This window comes from Athene cunicularia (genome assembly GCF_003259725.1).
Source record: "Athene cunicularia isolate RWA chromosome 13 unlocalized genomic scaffold, athCun1 chr13_part1, whole genome shotgun sequence".
Classification (NCBI taxonomy): Eukaryota; Metazoa; Chordata; class Aves; order Strigiformes; family Strigidae; genus Athene; species Athene cunicularia.
The window spans coordinates 7,603,033-7,623,842 of NW_020799117.1; the positions used below are offsets into that span (position 1 = coordinate 7,603,033).

At 40.6% G+C, this 20,810-nt stretch overlaps 2 protein-coding genes across 5 annotated transcripts; one reads left to right on the plus strand and one right to left on the minus strand.

Annotated features, from left to right (window-relative positions):
* Nucleotides 1–257: 257 nt before the first annotated feature.
* On the minus strand, nt 258–9,939 carry FAM114A2 (family with sequence similarity 114 member A2). Of its 2 annotated transcripts, none has more exons than XM_026858020.1 (13): nt 9,663–9,939; nt 9,351–9,450; nt 8,783–8,878; nt 8,404–8,555; nt 7,347–7,481; nt 7,017–7,175; nt 6,265–6,391; nt 5,204–5,283; nt 4,384–4,512; nt 4,047–4,189; nt 3,212–3,284; nt 2,583–2,636; nt 258–1,850 (listed from the first exon to the last, which is right to left on the minus strand). In XM_026858020.1, the coding sequence occupies exons 1-13, from the start codon at nt 9,870–9,872 to the stop codon at nt 1,752–1,754; spliced, it is 1,557 nt and encodes a 518-aa protein (XP_026713821.1). In that variant the 5' UTR covers nt 9,873–9,939; the 3' UTR covers nt 258–1,751. The 2 variants fall into 2 exon arrangements, with proteins under 2 accessions (XP_026713821.1, XP_026713822.1); XM_026858021.1 differs by having other exon boundaries at nt 1,335–1,850; nt 8,404–8,516; nt 9,663–9,872.
* A 20-nt stretch (nt 9,940–9,959) lies between these two features.
* Nucleotides 9,960–20,203, plus strand: MFAP3 (microfibril associated protein 3). 3 transcript variants are annotated; one of them, XM_026858022.1, is made up of 3 exons: nt 9,960–10,021; nt 14,261–14,722; nt 16,099–20,203. In XM_026858022.1, exons 2-3 carry the CDS (start codon nt 14,443–14,445, stop codon nt 16,842–16,844), a joined length of 1,026 nt encoding a protein of 341 aa, XP_026713823.1. In that variant the 5' UTR covers nt 9,960–10,021; nt 14,261–14,442; the 3' UTR covers nt 16,845–20,203. The 3 variants fall into 3 exon arrangements, with proteins under 3 accessions (XP_026713823.1, XP_026713824.1, XP_026713825.1); XM_026858023.1 differs by lacking the exon at nt 9,960–10,021 and adding an exon at nt 10,763–10,939; XM_026858024.1 differs by lacking the exon at nt 9,960–10,021 and adding an exon at nt 10,763–10,905.
* The last annotated feature ends 607 nt before the right edge of the window (nt 20,204–20,810 follow it).

Genomic DNA, 20,810 nt, shown 5'->3' on the forward strand with positions numbered 1-20,810 from the left:
CTGTAGGAGCTCTCACTCCCCAGCCTGGGTTCAGAACCCTCCTTACCATGAGACAAACATCCTGCCATGAGAAAAGCCCCAGCTGTCCTGGGCCCAGAGCAGCACACAGCCCTACCCCACAAACCAGTCAGGGCTGAGAAGAAAAAAACCCAGTTAATTCTTCTCATTTTGTTTGTGCCCACTGCTATCTTGATAGCTTTTAACTGAAACAGTTGTCAAAACAAATCCTTTCTTCAAAAATGCTATCAACCAAAAGAAGAAAAAAAAAAAAAGTTTATTGTAGTGCAGATTTTTTTACCACAGACATACTCCTTTCAAGTCTAGTTTTAAGATGCAAAAAAGGCTCTCCCTTTAGAGATCTGATCAGTCTAACCACGATTAAGGCAAGGCTTTCTCCATATATATAAAATGAGAGGAGCATTAGCCAAAAGGTATTTTAATAATAAAAACACTTCTCTACTGCACAAATAGAGCAGAGGAATGTTAAGCCTTCAGTACAGCAGAAATGTGCAAGACCTGCTAAAACCCAGAGGATTTTTGAAGCAGGATTTGAGCATCATTGTTGCCAATGAGCAAGTACAGAGGCAGGTGTGACACTCAGTCACCTCTGGTTAGCTATTCTGGACTTCTTGAAGTTCCATTTTAGCTGTGCATTTCTGCTCTCGTGAATCCAACAGAGGCTGCTCCCTCCCAATGGGCAAGCTCAAAAGATAGAAATTGCAAAGAAGGAACAAAGCAGGGAACTTTCACAGCACAAAGAAACAGACACCGTATGCGGAGCAGCTTCTGAGACAAATTAGGACTCCCACTAACAGAACCAAATTGCTTCCTCTCCCCCTGCTTTAATATACCTTCCAAGAAGAAGGAGCATTTTATTATAGTGCTTTTACACACAAACAGGAGAAAAGCAGTATCTGAGTTTGTGAACAGTCTGCAGCTGACATGTCAAGCTGCACTGAGGAAGGGGAATCCTCCTGATAAATTCTTTCATTAAATTGCCCAAACACAAATCAATCCCTTTTAGCCAGTTCTCATTTATGGCTATAAAGCAAAGTACCCACTTTCTTAGGGCCAGATCAGCATTTTCCCAGTTCATGCTGAAGCAAGCACTCTGCAAGAGAATGAGAAACAGCACCCTAGTGAGACTCCCCATCCCACATCCCTGAGTCATTAACAGACATCTTCAAGAAGCCGGGGCTTCTCTTCAGCAACAGCAGCTTGATAAAGAATCCTCTCTGCTCTATTGTTTCCAGACTAGGAACTGCAAGGTTCATAATCATAAATATTTGCCTTTTCTTGCACCTCCTATCCAATATTCACTTCAACACCAAACACAGAGCTATCAGGAATTTAATTACGCCTCTCCAACTTAAAAATCACACCATGATTTTAGCTAACTCTTTAACTAGCCAGCTGCTTTTCTCCAGCATTGTCTTCACAGGCCAGAAAGCTTCTCCAAAGAGCTTGTTAACACATACAGCAGAGGGATTTCAGTGAAAAGACATAGACAGTCCACAAAAAACAGGGAAGCAATCTGCACTTTAAGTCTGTCACGTTGTCCACCAGCCTGGACTATGCTAATCACATCTCTCAATGTGCTGTAAGAGCTGTCATTGCCAGACTGCATTTAATCACCGTTCTTGCAGCAGCAGTGATCAGAGTTAATCTTTTTCCCTTTAATAAGGGCTATTCTCCAGCATGGAAACTACGAAGTGGGAAGGTGAAAAAGTTCTTAATTAGAGGGATTTTTATTACTGCGATAGTTCCGTTCTAGCCTCAATGAGAGAGATCTGCAGTACAGGCAGCAAGAGCTGGAAGGCATCTTGGATATATGAAGCACTGTTTGAAGCCTATGAAAACAAAAACCAAAATACACACATGATTAATTATGCTACCAATCAGCTTTACAAACCACATACTCATTTCGAACAGCATTGATTAATGCACACAAGAAACAGAAGCCCAGTGCTTGTTGTGTTTTTAAGGTTTCATTCTAGAAATCAATTTAAGTTTTTGAGGGGCTTTATGCCACTAGGCAAAAAAGCAAGTGGCTTAAAAACTGCCAAACAAGATCAGGTGCAATCCAAATGCAGGATACTGGTTTTGATAACAAACGAGAAGAATTTATTTCAACGTGAAGCACAAGCATGCTGTGGCAGGAAGGAAGAACACACCAACTGGAAACACCCATTTCCTACCACACCTCAGCAGCTTACAAGCATTGAGAACCAATTTAACAGCTAGGAAATGTTGGGACTCTTGCATACTAATTTCCAAACTTGTCTAAGGTTTGACTTTAGACATTTAAATTCTAGCAATCCATACTGATATATTTAATATGTATCTTCTGACCCATCATAACTATCAGCTGGGACCACATAAGGCTCACTCTTCACTAAGTAACTCATCTCCTGTGCAGATCTACAGACATTTATTAAAACATTTAAGTTATTAGATAGGTAAGCAGAATCTTAGACCATGGGTTAGAGAACTTGGCACACATAAGGATACTGAGGTGGAAAAAAATAGCTTATCTACTTTTTAAGTATTAGCTTAAAAGTTTTAACTTTAGCATAACTGACCTCCAAAAACACTCCAGTGATTAAGGGATTAAGCACATCTGCTTTCTCTTTGACCTGCAGAGATCAGACATATATTACCCCGATTGAAAATTTGATCACATTTCTTTGAGCAAGATAAAGCTAAACCCTCAGTAAGTTTAAAATCACCATTGCTCCCCTGACTATAGGAAAGCTAAGTCACAAGCTGCAGAGGACCTGCCTTGTAGCATGCAAATAAGAACAAAATAACCCATGTATGCCCAACACAAGTCGTATAGGAGTACACACGTAGCATCTTCAAATGAACTGTGGACAACTGAAGAATTTAAAGATATTATCTTCAATAACACCTAAGTGTTTTGAAAATCCACAACGGGATCACAAAACTTACTTATTTCTGTCTCCTTAGTACTGTCAGCAGCAATTCCCCCCGCTCCAACTCAGTACCAGGTGGAATGCAGCAGGAGGCATTCCAAAGCTCAGCACACATTCAGCCACCACAATTTGGGAAATACTGACCTAAATCAGGTCACAGGGCAAAAAACTGCATATATAAATGTGCAGACACAAAACCTACTTTGTGGTGAAGATCCCAAGGTTGTAATCAACTAACCACATCTCATTCTTAAGAACCATGGTGTAACTCTTACCCCTGCAGTTGTTAAGCATGTAGTCAACTCTTTAGAGAAAGCTGAGAGTTCTTTACACAGCACAATCGTCATTCTGTGGAAGAAAAGTGGGAAAACGATGTAGTAAATACAGTCTACAAGAATAACATTCTTTTAGCATTCCTCTAAAACACAAACAGCTTTATATGCATGGAAACAAGGTAAGTTAACCAAAACTGATACAGAGCTTATAAACAGTGTATGAAGATCCAGAAGTTCCCCCAGTAAATTAGGAAGCGGAAAGACGGAAACAAAGAATTAAAACTGAAGATCTGAAACAGCATTCAGAAAACAGACACATCCACTTGAGAAGGAACAGTACTAACCTGCCTTTTTTTACTGACAAGTGCCATTTTCTGAATTATAAAGTGCTGCATATTTCATGCACTTGCCAAGTATCTCTCAACATAAAAAAAAAAATATATCTCATTTTATGCATTATTGTAAGACCAATCTACTAATCAGTTACAGTAGTTTTACAATATCATGTACCTAACACACTAAATGATTAACAAAGGGGTAATTAAGAATCACTTTCATATAACTGCTTTGTCTTATTTTAAAGGTCTATCTACTAACTAGCTTAGTGCATTCTTCTTAGCTATACAAAAGATTTCAAGTAGGGTTTCCCTTTTCTTATCAAGAAATGTTATTTAAGCTGAAAAAAGAAAGAGAACTGAATTCTGCTGGAAGATAGTGATGTCACATATGCAGAATTGAAGAGCCCTGCTTCTCATAGATTTGGAAATAATTATTAGACAGTTTAATCAGTATGTAAGTAATTATATGCTACACATTTACTAAGAGATTAACTTACTGTGAAAGGGACTTGGCTCTGTCTGTGGCTGTCACCACCTCTTGTTTCTGACCATGTAGAAACAAAGCTGCTGTTTTGTGAAACATTTCAATGGAGCATGCTGTCAGTTCAGCCAGACTTCTTATGGCAAATGCATGAATATCCTGCAAGAGTTAAAAAGATTCCCACATACCATACAAAAACTGGCAGCTTTTATTATTTAAAACAAGTGAATCACACAATGCACTATCGCTACACTGCCCTTTCAGACATCAGAATCTGCAAAGAAATAGAAACCCATGAACTCTGGGAATCACAACTATAACAGCGGCCAGACATTCTCTTCCTTTTCAGTTACCTCCACTGATTTTTTAGCATCATGGTCACCATCTCTGGATTCTACTTCTTGGTTTTCTTCACTCTCTTTTTCTTCTTTAGGAAGACTACTGCTGAATCGTGCTATCCATTCATGAGCAGATGTCCTCACCTGTATGAAGACGTGCCACAGTATTTAATGACTGCAATGAAGCCCCCCTGTACACCACAAAACATGGAGTGCTGGATCTCTCTAGAGGAAGGAAACAGCTACAACTCCTGAGCTAGTGAGAAGACCCAGGACAAATGATCCTAGTGCCTTCAGGACTTTGTAGAAGGTTGACTGTACTGTAATTGAGGCAATCATTTCTCTAGCACCAGTGGTGCTAGAATTCACCAGGAAGACCACGACTAGCAGAGGTGCTTTAAAAACATGTCTGCAGAATGCTGCTGCCACTTGGTGGATCTGAAGGGTAGTGAAATAAAGTCAAGAAAGGCAATTCTACCTCAAACCAACCTCTGAACATAGTTAACACGAGCTGCTTTGTACCAGGAGGAAGGCTTCAGTTCATGACTGCAGGAGGATTTCACTCTGGTGGCTGAAGGCTTACTGCTCCCAGTTATCTTTGCCACCACTTGTAACTGCTCAGTGACTGGGCAAAGCCACACCAGTGTCTACTGATTCAGAGCCAAACCCACTACAGAACATGATTTTTCCTCATAAAGTCAAAGGAATAGGCCCATTTCTTTTGGCTACCATTGTCAAAGGACCTAACATTTGATACTTTCACAAGCAAAGGAGGACTGAGAACCAGTTCCTGGGAGGAGTCTCTCCAGCCTTTAGAAGATGGAAAATAACTCACCGTGATCAGTTTGTCCGGCTTTGAGGAGATTCGCAGTTCTGAAAACAACTCTGTTATTTCTTTTGTGAACTCCTCATCTCCTAAAGAACAGGAAAGGTTAAAGAATTCACACAAAGGACAGATAAAGAAATAAACAGCACTTCGATGTACAACTAGCTCTACACAAGTCTGCCAACCCTTTCCTTTATTTCTCTCTGAATCATCACCTCAGGCAAGAATGCACCAAACCTGGTCTTTTTAAATACAGTTTCTAAGCTAAGTTCTGAAAAGGTGGAGACACCAGTGCCAGAGGTTAGCTTTTGCTTTCTCAAGTCTGGTTTTATGGTTAAGGTAATTTATTTTATTTTTTAGGCAGCATTTTATAATGCACTAACTTGTGTATCACCTTGGAGAGTCTAAAATATCACTTCAAGCTTATGGTTCTATTATATATGGCAGGGCAGATGTTAACAGCGGGGGGAAGGCTGTGAGATCCATCATATGCAAATATAAAAGACACATTAAATGCTAAATGATAGCAAGTGCAGGTGTGTAAGCCCTCCCTGATGAGCCATTTAGGTAAAAGCAATGCAAGAAATTTACATTTAAATTTGCATAATCCTCAAGAATCAATGGCTCTTGTGTATGGAGACACCTTAGAGTCTTTTGATCTGTGTGGCTAACTCCCACTTAAAAAATAAATAAAAAGGTTTTTTGGTTTTCCACAGGTTGGACAACTCTATGCAGTCTTTCCCTCATGGTCAGGGAAACCCAGCATCTCTCTGAATTTGCATCTTGGCTCAAGGTCAGTTGTATAAACTGCCCAGGAGCTAGGCAATTCTAATCCTGCTCTGGTAAGAAATCATTCCTGCTACAAATTAATGCACAGCAGCTTTCCAGAGATGGAGGGTATTGCTACCTGTCAGGCTCCTGGCCACAGACAGCTTTAGGATTAAGCATCCACCTAAAGAATAACCTAACTTTAGCATCATGCCCATTGCTAGTGATCAGGGATGGTTGGATCTACACTGAGAATTTCACTGAGAACCAACTTCTCCTTCCACAACCTGGGGCTCTCTTACCCTTCTTTTCTTCCTCTTCTTCTTCTTCAAAGAACTCAGGTAAAGAAAATGCTTCTTTGAGTTGTTCCATTTCCTCCTTCACCGTGTTCAACTCTTCTCCAGAGAGGGCATTAAGAACTAATTTCACCTAATTAGGGGCAACACAGCCAAAGAAAGAATCATAAATCCAACAAGAGAAAGTATGGTCAATGCAGCACTTGTTTATATTGAATGTGAAAATATCAGACTGATGTTAATGAGATAGTGGTGTTTTCCTACAGGAAGGAGGGAAGGGAAAAAAAGACCTATTTGTAAAGCCCCATTAGGTAATAATGGATTCTTAAGGAGTTGTTCAAAATTTCTTTCATAAAAAAAAGTTAATGACTTCTGAAATTGCATGCTGATCTGCCCTCTTCTCTGCCCCAAGACAGAGAGGACAATCTCTGCTGTGCTTACAATACTCTTCTCTTCTCCAGACCAAGGCAGCAAACAAGTGGGTATGAGGAGAGAGTAACTTGGGAGTTGTTGCTGAAGACATGCAGGAACTAAGGCTAGTTGGATAAAGAGAATGGCTTTAGGAGTTGAGGACAGGATATAACGCTCCCAGTGTAAACACCAGATCACAATGCAGGGATCAAAGTGAAGTCTTGTGATCAATCATTTTATAGCAAGTTCTGAGCACGTGATTTTACATGTATATACATATATTTCTAATCTTTTTTTCCCTGCTCAGCTGAACTCAAAATAGAAGGCAAATTGCTCAAGGCCATTACCTTTGATTCACTCTCTCTGGAAAGCATCTCTAAGGCCTCCAGATGCGAAAGACCCTGAAACTCATCAAACAGTAACCCATAATGGGCTTTCTTCTCCGTAGTCATGGTAACCTCAGTAGCTGTCTGCTGCTCTTCTTTCTCCTTTGCCTCTCGTAACACCTGAAAAAGAAAAGCAGAGGACCCAGGTCAGTGCCAGAAGATACAGAATATGGGAGGAGAAGGGTTTTGGTTCAAACAGTCAAAATCGTTGCTTAACGACAGGACAACAAAAGAAGGGAGAAGAAATGAGAGAAACCAATAACGAGCCGATACAGAACTGCCCGTACGTACCTGAGATAATGTAGAGTTTCTGTTCATTAGGCCCTTTGTTTTTTTGAATCCAGGGTCTCCCTCAGCTATTACATCCATTGTCTTTTTCCCAATGAATTCCAAGGCATCCAGACCTCCACTAATAACGCTTTTTCCCTAGGAATCAGATTTGGATAGTCAGCACATAAAACTTGCAGATGAGGAAACTGAATCGGGGGATTTAGATCTGCAATGATATCCAGACACTCACAAAACCAAATTGGTCCTTGTCACCCTAAAATTCAAGCCTAATTGCCACAAAGAGAGCAGAAGGACATGGAAGGAGCCACAACACACTATTATCCAGCAGCTTAATACAGCACTCATACAGCTGCAGCAATCTGATGGGAAATAAGTTTTTATTTTGTGAACAAGCTGGTTCTCAGCACATTAAAGTATTTAGTTCTCATCCTTCCAATCAGAAAACATGAGACCTGTGGGGTTTGGTTGCTAACACTTGTTCAAGCCTTAAAAGCAGAAGCAAGCCTTCCATCTGCAGCTTTTTCAGATTCACGGGCAAAATGACAAGACAGGAGATCACAGAAGCACAGTTTCTAAGGATAATGGGTTCCTTTGAAGTACGTTTCTCATGGTCACAGGAACAAGCTGATTTCCAAGCAATTTGGGCTAGTTTCACATAAATTTTTTGAAAAGGAGAATGGATTTTATCTCTAGACAGTTCTGTGGAAATCAGTGGAAATATTCCAGGAATGAGTCCGACCCTGCATTTATCTGAATACTCTAAAGGAAGGGAGCAGAGATAACAGGATACAGAGGTGACATGCACAGGAATGCACACACCACACAGGCCACCGTTAGGTTTTTTGGTGATATATCAACATTTAATACAGAAATATCAAAATTCAAGACAACTTACACATTGAGTGCCAGTTAGAAGCAAGGCACAGGATAAAGGTTGTCTGAAGGTTGAAAAAGTTTCTCAACATTCATCCCACAAGTCAAAATTAAAAGTTCCTTCTTACAATGTTTCAGATGAAAGGCAAAACCCCATTTTCTCCTGCATTCCCAACTCACTCACTGTGCTTTGGACAGCAGTAGAGATTGTTGATAAAACTCCAAGAGCCCCAGCAATAGGAAAGGAACTGCCATCATCAACTGCATCTTTGCTGCTAGCACCAGGATTCTCGCTTCCTGCATCAGAAGGCAGAAAATTAACTTCCTCACTGTCAGCTGCAGAGCAAAGAAAGTCAACAAACACCAAGTGTCAGCCAGGAGCAGGGCTAGAATTAAGGTTATTTTCCTGCCTACTTTTCAGAGATAACCGAAGTCAGCAATAATTATTTTATCACAGAGGTATCTACCTCAATATGCAAGATGCAGAGTAAGGCAATGTTATTTTGGGGCTAATTATGATATGAGAAACATTTCAGTGTTGTTGTTCTGCAGTAAAAACTGACCTCTTGCAGCATCTCTAGTCTCTGAAGAGATTTCACCAGGACTGGGGATCCCAAGGGTTGTTTCTGCTTTTTCTATGACATTTGAAATACCTTGACCTAGAGAAGACAGCAGTATAACTTTAATCATGAGATACAACAGAAATCAGAACAGAAACAGGATTAGGGCTGCACATTGAATTTTATTATTCTGGATTCCTCCTGTTCAAGACAGTTTTCCCAGAACTAAAACCTACTGCTATCCAGCCTGCTTACAAATGTAATGAACTCAGGTTTCATCTCAGCTTTTAAATCAAGTTGTAAATACCTGCTGAATACCAGTTTAAAATACCAGCTGAAAATTATACAAGCACTTTAAAAACTTGAAAAGTAATTTTGGCTGTGCATATCTCCTTAATCTCACTGTACCTTTTGGTACAAGTTTTTCCCATTACTTGAACAACTCTCTTGGCATTTTTTCAATAATTGCTACTATAACAGAAATTCCCTTCTCTAGAAACAAGCTCAAAAGCACTAGCCTGAGACATGAAGTAATGTTAAAATATTTATCAAATACCAGAAAAAGCCTTACCTACAGTAGCTACAGTAGCAGATGCAGTCGACAGAAGAGATTTCCCCCAGCTTCCCCAGTACCCCCATCCTGTCTGAACTGCAGCAGGAGAATCTGAGGCCTTTAATGAAGAAAAGCAGGAAAGAGCAATGCAGGTATTATGGTGAGGAGGAGAACACAAGCAGTCTGTAATGTGTAACTTCTGTGCAGCCTTTTCAGATAAACAGGAATGTCAATTTTCAGAACAGGAGTGGGGCTTATGCTCAGAATTATTCTATGCGCAAAGCCATGAAACATGAAGTCATGTTATTCAGAGGAAGCACAGGAACATACCTTGAGGGTTTCAGCTGCGGGCTTTTCTGTGGTAGCAGGCTGGCTTGGGGATTTGGGCTCAGGTCTCTTCCGAGTCATAGGCACTGACTTAAGTTCTTGCTCGCTCTCTTCATCGCTCTCAGCACAGCCAAATTCCTCTGCTTTCTGTTCATTTTCACCTTCGTCAGATGTTTCTTCTTTCAGATTTTCACAGCTGTCTTTCTCAGACATGACTACAACATCCACAGAAAGCAAAGCAGATAATCACTCCCTTGTACACTTTGATATTAGTTCAAAAGCATCGCATTTGTGTTTTAAGCGGCAGCGGAGGTTCGCGGCGGGCCGGGGCCGGGCACCCTCCCTGTCTCTCTCTTCTCCCGGTGAGAGCAGCGTCCCGCTACCTCACTGCGTTACGGGGACGTCAGGTTCTACCTGACGGCGGCGGAGTTGGGGAAAATGGAGCAGCAGTGCACAGGCCCTCTGCGCCCACCAAGTCGAGGGCCCATGTCTTACCGCCGTTTTGGCACGGAAATGCTGCCGGGGGTGGGGGGGTGGTCTCCTATCGTGACGTCATGCCGCCGTGGCCTGGGTTGCCTCGGCTACGGTGAGGGGGGAGGAGATGGTCGTCGTGTTTCCCGCGGCCTCCAGCAGCCCAGATTCAGCGTGAGGTTTTTTCACGAGCGAACGTCGTTGCGTGTGGGGCCGGGGCTGCTAGGAACAGGGGTTCTGTTTTGTGCCTGGTCGTTTTTAGCTGACAGAGCAAAAAACTTGTTTTCGTGTGCAGCCGATCCCGTGTCCTTCGTGGGTTACCCGTGACACGTGTCAGGCAGCCACAGGACAGCAAAACACCGCGTCCCGTAAGGCAGCCACGCGTGGTCTCCTGTGGATTTTCTCCTTACGTTAGTTTTTGGGCTGTGGGTGCAGCCGCTCCCCGGCAGAGCCTCCGCTGGTGCTGGCAGAGGGTGATCCTGCCCTGCAGCCTCTCCCGCCCTGGGAACACGGTGATGGCTCTCGTCAAAACCGCGCAGTTTTCACAAACTTTGCAGAAGTGAATGTCTTGAGAGTTCTGCCTTGTGCTGCTCCCAGATTTGAAAGAAGGGTAGAGGGGCCTTATTTCTGCAAGACATCACAGTGCGAGCTCTGTGCAAAAGTGATCCGTGGAGGTCTCTCTTGTGTACCAGTTAGCTTGTTGTAAATGCCAAAATATGTTTCCATGTCGCGTGCCAGAAGTGGCAGCCCGTCAGAGCAGTCTGTGGCCTGTCAGGTGTGTCTCTGTTTATTGCTTCACTTCTCTCCAGGTATGAAATGATGTTATGAGCAGAGAATGTAAAGCCATATAACTTGCAACCTCTTGGGCCCCAATTTTGCAGTGCTTTACAAATGTGTGTAATTTTAAGTACTATCAGTACTTCCATTGACCTCAGTGGGACTACTTATAGTGCTCTAAGTTAAACACAGATACGTTTTTTCAGGATAAGAGCCAAAGATGACTCATACAAGCATATGCATCATGGATTTTTATCTTTCCACTGCTATTTGTTGTTACAGTTTAACAAAGGTTAAATATATGGAGCTCAACTTCAGGTTCAGTTGTAAAACAGCCAGTTTCTATTCTGCACGTTTCATCTTGCTTGGGCTTAATGCTTTCTTGAAGAATTGTGATGTTGGCATTGTTCATGCTTTATCCTTTTGGATCCTTTATCAGCTGCAGCAGCTGTTTTGCATAAGGTTGATAGTTGAAGAATATGGATTTCACAAATCATTTTATTTTTCCCGACACTCCACAGTGAGAGATCATTGTCTGCTTAGCAATAATGGCTTTTCCAAAAGTGAAATGTGACAAACAATTTCTAATAAATCAGACCTCGAAGAGTTTGATAGTAAAATTCAATGACCCATCACCAATGTTTTATACATTATGCAAGCTCAGTGCAAATATAGTGGAGAACATAAGCAATTATGGAAAATAATTATTCTTATGAGGGAAAATGTTGCTGATTATTTCTTGTGTTAAATAGTTGACTGAGGTTCCAAATGTCATTTTAGGCGGAGTTTCAGACGCTTTGAAATCTAGGAATTCAAATTTAATAATTTAAAATTACAGTAACACAGTCAAAGTGCAGGAGGTACTGGTATTACTCTCTAATAAATCTAGAACATCATCAGTTGGGAGGTTATTGTTTTAGAAGACTGTGTGTTTGATCCGGTGCTGAAGATGAGGGTTTGTCTTCACTGCAGGGCTGTCATCAGTTGTGACTGCATTAACTGCTGTGAAGTCAAGTTCCAATACATGCAAAAGCCGTTAAGTGCAGTGACATTTTTAACTGAAGGCACCTGGTCGTGGAGTGATGTGTGCTGAAGGTCTGCAACCACAGCACCTCACTTGCTGCTGCAAGCTGTGACAGACTCCAACGGCAACTGCGGCAACCCAAATGTCAGTGGTCCACAAACTACTGCAGTCCACAGCCTGCCTTTAAGAAAACTGTGCGAGGTTACCAAAATAAGCAGGTAGTTGTCAGCAGCCTCTTGAAGGCTCTGAAACACTCTGAAAATACTAGGGGTATAAAAAAGGAAGGTTAAAACCACTTCTTCAACAGAATAATAGTTGTTGATCAGCAGCAGCCTTAGTATTGGGTTTTTTTCACACCTGTGCTGTTGATGTGGCTGGGATGCTCTTCCCCAGAGGCAGCAGGACTCAGTAAGGCTTTCCCTAAATTGTAACTGGTGGAAAACAGCAACAAAAGAGATCTTGGTACTGTCTTTAACTGTTTAGCTGTGGTAAAGTAGCTTCTTCAGCACAGTGGTATAATGGAGTCCTCAGTGCTGGTTTAGTCTTAAATAAACAGACAAGAGGCATGATAGAAAACAGTGGGGCCAGTCAAAAAAAAGAAGAGGGCGAATGAAGGGATTGCTCTTCACAGAGAAACAAGTGAAGGGCCTGCTTTCCAGTTTCTTGCTGGATTCAGTGGATGAGTTGGTTAGTTGAGCTTGAAGGAGAGTTGGACACTGCTGTCTTTTTGCCTTCTTTGTTAAACTGGATTTGGCAATAGCCACAACAGAAATGGATCAGATAATATGTTTCTCATCAGATGTCAAGTCTGGAATCTGGTTTGATCTTCAACAAATTAACTTTAACTGCAAAAAAGATTCCTCGTCTGAGTAGTGTATTAACAGCAAATTTTCCTGTTCTTGAATATGCTTAATTTTTCTCTGCTGAAAAAGCAATTAGTACAAATCACCTGTATTTATTTATACTACATTATTTTTCTGAAGTGATGGGATTTCTGTCTGCTTTAGGCAATGTTAACTAGTGATTCTGGAAGGATGAGAAACATCTGCATTATTTATTAAGAAAATGTGTTCCTTTGTATTATATTTATGAAATTCAACTCTACTAGCATTTGTTACTAGTGGAAGATGATAAATTTGAAGTCACACAGTCAATGGGATGAAGTGAGATATTTAAGATAACATTTTGGTTTGTGGCTTCTGTACTTTGTAAATTGTTTTTTAGGGCAGTCTGGATGGAATCATAACTTCAGGGAATGGATATTGGATTAGAAATTTTCTTGAATCAGGCTTCCAGAAAAATTGATTACAGATTTTCTCTTATCAGTGTCATCTCATTTTGTTACAAGTTTGTTTTATTCTGGCTTTTAAAAAAGGAAAATCCTTGTGTGCAGAGAACATAAAATTAAAGGCTCTATCCTAATGTCTTAAAATATCTTTTGTGCACGTTAATTTGAAGAGTGTGAATTCTGTCCCTAGACAAAATAATTTTTTTAATTGCTGTGAAATACGGGGCAGCATTTGGGTAGAGATATGACCACTGAGTTGTAGCAGCATAAAGTAAAAGATCTTCAACAGGGGCTTATTGTAAAACAAACAAGAAAAAAAGAGGCCAGAGTTAGAAAATACAGCAGCAGCAGGAGAGACTGCAAAAAAGGAAGTATGTTTAGACATCACTGTCTTGATATTCAGAAAGAGACTTCCTTTCTGTGGCTGTAGGTAACTACTACCAGGAGAGGAGGGTTTTCCCAACACAAGAAATCATAAGCATATTATGCAGTGTTCAGACATCTAACATAGATTATGCCTCTAAAATGCTAAAAATCAGATGTGTGTGTGCTTTGGGTTTTTTCTAGATGCTAAATGAAAGACTGGCTTTAGAAGACCAGGGCTCAAAAGCACTTTGATATTGGTGGGGAGGGAGGCAGGCAGAAATTATTTCCTCTTTCTTGCCTTTCTTCCTCTATCAAGAAAGCACTTCTTCTCTGTTAACAAATGCAGAATCCACTTTCTGACCCTAAAGATAGTTATGCATTTTGAGTGGTCTGAACAATTTGTTCTTTTTTTAAAACCTTTTTCGCCTTAATGATTATTGTTCATGAGATTATTTATTTGAATGGGAAGATGAACATCTAGAGGACTGAAGGTTGTGCTAATGCCTTCTTACCCTCATTTCATTACTGTGTTCTGAACAAAGCTCTGATTTGGAACCTCTCAGCTGACAGTTTTTATTATGCTAATCAAAATCTGTTTACTGGAAATGAAATTTGAATATGCCGTAAGCTTGCTATCATTAATAAACTTAATTCTTTTTTTTTTTTTTTTTTCAGTTGGATTTCCAGTGTCTGCTTCTAATATCGATGGTCTTGAAAGTGCATTTGGATCCAAGACATTTTCTATCACTGAACAAATCAAGAGGCTCCTCTCCTATCTCAGAGCAATACAGACAGCTTAATATCATATGACCTCATTTCCCCAAATTAGATGAAAAAAGAATTTTCTCTAGCTTTCCATGAAGCTCAGCTATTGCCTGTTAATTTTGACTGTTAGTGCTGATCTTTCAATTGGATTTACACTGGAAAATGTAGCTTTTAACGGGACAGTTGCTTTTAGGTCTTTCAATGCATCACTTCATACAGTGTCTCAGGCTTCAGTAAGTTCTCCAGCACACCATGATATCATAGCCAAAGAGGGGACCAGTATTTTAATTGAATGTAAACTGAACATCAGCCAGTATGAATATATTCTTTGGTATAACTCCAGAGGACACCTGCTTCAACAGAAAGATGAAGGTGAGCTTTTCTGCTGTTTTCTACCCTTTTTATACAGTATCTGAAAACTTCTGGGACTTTATTAGCCTTTTCTCTTCCTATCCTCCCTTTTTTACAGTTCGGAGATAAGGAGAGAGCAAGACAAAGGCCTTTGCCCTCTGGCGTGTGGCATGTGAATTATACCTGAGTTCTGTCCTAGCCCATCCATACTGCTGCCGTGCCTCACAGAATCATTTCGTTCAAGAGGCATCACAGTATTCATTACAGAAGAAATGACTCTGCATCCTACCAGATACTAACTCATATTTTTATTTATTATTGCTCTGGTTTATATTATATTTTTCCAAGCACGTGAATTAAACACAGTTCTCTACAACTTGTGACCTTTCCCAGCTGGCAGTCAGTGCTTTAATTTTGTTACAGGATTTTTTAAAGCATGGTGTAACTTATTACATTTATTTTCTGGTTTATGCACCAGTGAGACTGTGGAAACTACCAGTTTGTAATGGCCAACAATGAAATAGATACTATTTAACCCTTGTGTACAGAGGGAGAATATATTTTCCTAGCTATTGTCTCTTACAGTTCTGTCCCTGTAGTTTTTAATTTTCAAAAAATAATGTCTTTTAGAGATGCATTTGGGTTTCTTTATTAGTATTAATGAAGGTCATCAAGCTAATTGATAGGGTCTTTTCAGACTCCATCTTTCTGCTTTAAGTATTCAGTAACCTCTTTGTAGTTATAATGCCACATGGAGATTAGTTCAAGGTAGAGTAATTAGAAGAATGAGTTATGAAAACAGTTTTCCCCCTAAGTTATAAATGCATAGGAAATACTGTATAAGGCTAGGTTCTTTTACTGATTTATTTTTACATGGGTTTTGTATATCAGCACTGCATGCTCAGCAAAAAACTGTGTCTCGAGAAAATCCTGAGTTCTTTTGCCAGCGGAGCCATTTACAGACAGTGATCTTTTTCATGGGTGACTTGACTTTTGACTCCGAACATATGGAAAATTAGACTTTCTAAAGGACAGTCTTTCAACATAGTGTTCCACAGTGGGTGAGAAGCACTAGTTAAGAATTACGTTCCCTGTCAGAATGAGCTAGTGGTCCAAAAGCACACAGGGGAGTACAGATGAGAGAAAGGAGTAAAACCAGAATAGCACTCATGCAGAATAATTTACCATTAAGGAGTAGGATTGGTAACTGGGCTATAGCTTTCTGTATCACAAGCATGAAAAGGAAATTTCAGTCCTTGGTGTACTGTTTGTGTTATGCTAGAAATGGGCTGCTTAGTTCGAAGCTCTCTCTCCTGTTGATGGAGCAAACAGCACATATCTAGTTTACCTAGTGTTTTTTGTTTCATTTCCTCAGTTTATTTCTTTTGAATCTCCAGGTGGCCGGTGGAGGATTGCTGATAATTCCCTTAACATCACAAAGGTCAACTTTGCTGACCGAGGGCGATACACATGTGCAGGTGTTAATCATAATGACACATTATATTACACAGTCACCCTGAGGGTTATCTTCACCTCAGGAGACATGAGTATCTACTACATGATTGTGTGCCTCGTTGCCTTTGCTATCACCCTCATTTTAAACATAACCCGTCTGTGCATGATGAGCAGTCACCTCCGCAAAACAGAGAAGGCTATCAATGAGTTCTTCAGGACGGAAGGAGCTGAAAAGCTTCAGAAGGCTTTTGAGATAGCCAAGCGTATCCCTATCATTACATCTGCCAAAACGCTAGAGTTGGCCAAAGTTACTCAGTTTAAGACCATGGAGTTTGCTCGGTACATTGAAGAGCTTGCCAGAAGCATTCCCCTTCCACCTCTGATCCTTAACTGCAGGGCGTTCATGGAGGAGATCTTTGAGGCTGTGCGAGTTGATGATCCCGATGAAGTTGGTGAGGAGGAAAAGCAGACCCAAGGCTGCGGTACCCAAGCTGCGCTATACCCCATCGACCCAGAGATCAAGCGCAGCGATTCTCCAGCCGGGGATTCAGACGATGGGTCCATGAATGAGCAAGGTCAAGAGATAGCTGTTCAGGTGTCCATTCACCCCCAGTCAGAAGTGCAGAGCATTGACACTGTTTCTCACGACAGCTGCCAGTTTGTGCCTTCTGAGGAAGGCGCCTGCTGAGTCCAGCGATGTGCTGTTGTGACGGAAGCACAGCTGACCCTACGATACTGCCAGAAAGGGATCTGCAAACAAGCTGCCTCAGTCCCGTATGCACAAGTTTTCCAAATTGCAAGGTGCCAGAACTGCTACTGAAATCTGTATTTTCTGTCAGTGTTGATCTAATGATTTCAAATCTGTTAGAGAAGGCCATTTGGAATATTGTGCAATGGCTTTTCTTTTTAAAGTAAGTTTGCTATACTTTAAATACTTACAAAACAGGAATTCTTTGTCCTTGGCTCCTTGGTAGCTTCTGATACTTCTGACCTCTATTAGAAGTGGCCAAGCTGAGCAGTACAACTTGCAATAAGACCCTTTCCTTTGTGAATTCTTTTTTTCTTCACAAAGTGGAGCCAGAATTCCTTTGAGTCAGTGTTGTGGTCCTGATGAATTGAGTTGTGTGCTCTTTTTGAATTGCCTCTTGGTGCATGTAGCCCAACAGAACCACGGTGAGCTTGAACAAATGTTTTGTGTCGTGTGCTTCTATGTTGCTGTCAAAAAGTACTGTACTTAGGAAAAGAATAGTACCGGGATCTGCTGCTGGATTAAATGAATTTGTTGTAGTTTTAAAGCAGCGTAGAGAACAACCAGAGGGTCTCAGTTTTTCATGCATCTGCAGAAAACTTGTGCGTACTCTAGTGTGTGGAGAGCGAATTGTTGTTACAAAGCTTGTCACTTAAACTTGGTGCTGATTGCCAAAGCGCCTTACCCTGGTTCTGTCTTACACAATGGAGCAGTAACAGCACTGCCAGCACTGTCTTTCTTTGGACTTTGCTGATTTCACTCCGTATAGAAAATCCAAAGTTTTATATTGTATTTGTCATTGCTGTGAGAAAAAAAATGACAATAGTGTGTAGTGGTATAATTTAAAAAATAATTCATCTATAGATCGGGTGTCTCGGGCAGTTCTTTCTGAACAACGTTATAATAAAGGAGGGAAAAGTAGTGGCACTTTGCTCTGGCTAGTACTTTCAGAAGGCAGTTGAAGAGAGAGTGGTTAGGGGAGGGGCTGGCTGAGCTGTTTGCCAGACACCGTTTACAGGAGTGGAGTAACCCAGTGACAGTGCCCTGCTTCATCTGCTGAGGTGACAGAAGGGAGGGATGCAGGTGCTGACAGACGTACACACATAGGTGTGTACTTCACCAAGGATCTCCTGCACGGCTTCCTCAGCTGTAGAGATCCAGCCTCAAGGAATCAGAGTGCAGACAAGAATCTAATTTCTTCTTTCACTCTTTGGTGCTGATTTTTTTTTCTCCTTAACATTTGTAAGTTGTATCACTTAAATAGCATTTTATATCCTGTTGAGATTTAGTAGATGTAAGGCTTGTAAGCACTCCACAAATTAATTTCTTACAACTACTGGAAGCATATTGCCATATAATTTTAACAACTTGGCAACAGGAGCACCATTTAATTTCCCACAACTCTTTTTTCTTTCCTTATTATTACAGAAATGTCAGTTGAACAAGTGATTCTGGATGGCTGCTCAGGATTCTTAAGAGGATTTGACGTTTACATGAGTAGTGATGGAAACAAGCAGGCTCAGTGGTAATAACAGGGTGGGGCTGTCTGTTACAATGGGTGCTCATAACAAAGGGTCTGAACAAATTAAATATTTCAGAGAATGTGAAACTGAAGCATCTCTTACCATTTTAAACTACCTTCTAGGGAAAGTTCTGCAGTCAACCACCAGTAAGTGCAGTCTAATTGGCTTTGGTGTGTTGGCTAAGAGTGGTGTTTGTCAGGAAGGAAGAAAATTGCTAACCTTGGTTATAATAACATTCCCACCAGCTTGGTACCATTTGCAAGACTATAGCAAATGTTGCCTGCTTCAGGGGAATAAAGCCTTCTGTAGACACTTAACAATAGCTACTGCCCTCAATAGTAACTTCTTTTTTGCTTCCATAGTTTGATGGCACTTTAGGTCCAGGTGAACAGTTTGTACAGTTTTGTGTAACCTGTCTGGTTTCTTTTTAAGTTTTTTGAGGTGATCAGTGTTAAAAGATACTCTTGTGGATATATGTCTGGTTCTCTTCGAAGCCCTGCCAAGATGCTGTTGGCTTCATTTCTGTACTACAAGGAGGTCTGCAGGTTTGTTGCACATGTGGAGATTTGAGGGGTTGCATCATTTTGGATATCCTAATTAAAAGAGGTGAAGGCTGCAAGAGAATGAACTGTTTTAATCTCCTTTGTGCCACAGGTCATCAGGATTGTACCTGACCTGCCTTTTTTCCCCGGTAAACAGCTCTCCTTACTTCTGTGAAATTGTTGCATTGTATGTGGCTGTAGCATCTTGGACGTTTTGCCCCAAATTACATACACGATGTGGAGATGTAACTAGAAAATCAAAGCCCATATAGTTGCTTCCTGAGAAGCAGTTATGCAATTGTGATTGACAGATGTCTCATCAGAAGTGGCAGTTTACAGGCAGCAGAATGACACTAGAGGTGTGTCTGATGGGTGTTGGGAGAACAGGTTTTAGATTAATTCAATCTGTTATTTGATTTTTATACTTCACGTAGCTCCAAGTTCTTACTAAGCACAGTTACTTGGTGTCTTCATGTGTCCTGTTGCTGGTGGAGAGGAAAGAATGATCATGCACAAAGGTCCTCAGAAATGCGGTTGCAGTGTCAATTGCTGGATAGTGAAGCTAAAGGTTTTGCTGAATTATTACAGTATTTTGTTCACTAAATTAATTTCATTCCTGGGAAGGAGGCTGTTTTGTAAGGATTTCAGTAAATCAAGAGTACTTATTAAATGTAGGAACTGATCCTTCTCCCACTGAATTCAATTGGAACAGATTTGAAGCTCTAGTGTGTTTTACAAATGGTATTACAGGATTTTTATGCATCTGAAAGCAAGGATGTTGGTGATGTTACACTGTAAATGTGATTTCCAGAGAATGAAATCTGACACTGGTTTCCAAACAGCTTGTGAATTATTGTTATCTGAGTAGATGTGTGCACTTAAATTTGTTTCATGGGTCTAATTGAGCATTAACATTGAAAGATTATGTAAATGTCAGTGTTCCTCTCTTAACTTTTTGTAGGACAAGGAGAGTCTACAATGGGTTCCTTACATTAAACTAAATTCTTAGACAATCACAAGGCTATTTTTCTCTTCTTTGTGACTTATTTTTATTTTAAATAATGTTAAATCTACTTGTGTCCAAGAGTACCTGAAACTAACTTTGTAGTGGTTATTTGTATGACCTGGATTGTAATGTAACTGTTTAATGTAACCACATAGGATTTCATACTTTCATAAAACGAATTGGTAGATTTGCAAAATAAATTAAAAAACAAAAGCCTTGTTTCATTAGGGTGTTTTTTTATCAGGTAGGGATCGTGAATGCCTGTCTGTCCGAGGTTAAATGGCAGCTGTATTAACTAAGCAAAAATGTTGTTAGCCAGCCTGACAAAGGTTGCTGGGATATTCAGTTATCTGATAGACTGTTCCTGTTGTGACAACGTTGAGTCCGTAATTTTTTTATGTCTCAAAGTCCCCAGTAGCATCTGTAATAATTGTTACCAGCTGCATAAACAAATGGTAACTGACCTGAAATGGTTTCAGGAAGGCCCATAATTTCACTTTTGCAAGCTAAAAGGGTGATGGTGAAGTGCAGTGACCATCAGCCATGAACCTGTATTTTCTGTTCTTAGCTTTTTCACAGGATTGTACTATTCTATATTGTAATCACTTTTTTTTTTTTTTTAAATCCTTCTCAAAGCTCAGTATGACACAACTTATCTCCTAAAAGGCAACAAATGTGGAGTATCTAAAGCCTTCAAGTGACCAAGTCAGTGTTGCTGTTTTTCTAGGGAATTGCTGAGGTGGCAAAAATAAATTTCCACTCCTGCGCCAAGGGAAGGATGTGTGCTGCTTTCACTCTGCATCCCTAGAGCTGGAGGAGTTGTAGGTCTGACTTT

Bases quoted from the DNA above. Each gene is read 5' to 3' on its own strand.
- FAM114A2 (XM_026858020.1), bottom strand. From the start codon at position 9,872: ATGTCTGAGAAAGACAGCTGTGAAAATCTGAAAGAAGAAACATCTGAC. The intron at 8,879-9,350 runs GTAAGGCTTTTT...TGTCTTCTCTAG, and splicing joins TGCTACTGTAGCTACTGTAG to GTCAAGGTATTTCAAATGTC. The intron at 8,556-8,782 runs GTCAGTTTTTAC...TTTGCTCTGCAG, and splicing joins GACTAGAGATGCTGCAAGAG to CTGACAGTGAGGAAGTTAAT.
- MFAP3 (XM_026858022.1), top strand. From the start codon at position 14,443: ATGAAGCTCAGCTATTGCCTGTTAATTTTGACTGTTAGTGCTGATCTT. The intron at 14,723-16,098 runs GTGAGCTTTTCT...TTGAATCTCCAG, and splicing joins GCTTCAACAGAAAGATGAAG to GTGGCCGGTGGAGGATTGCT.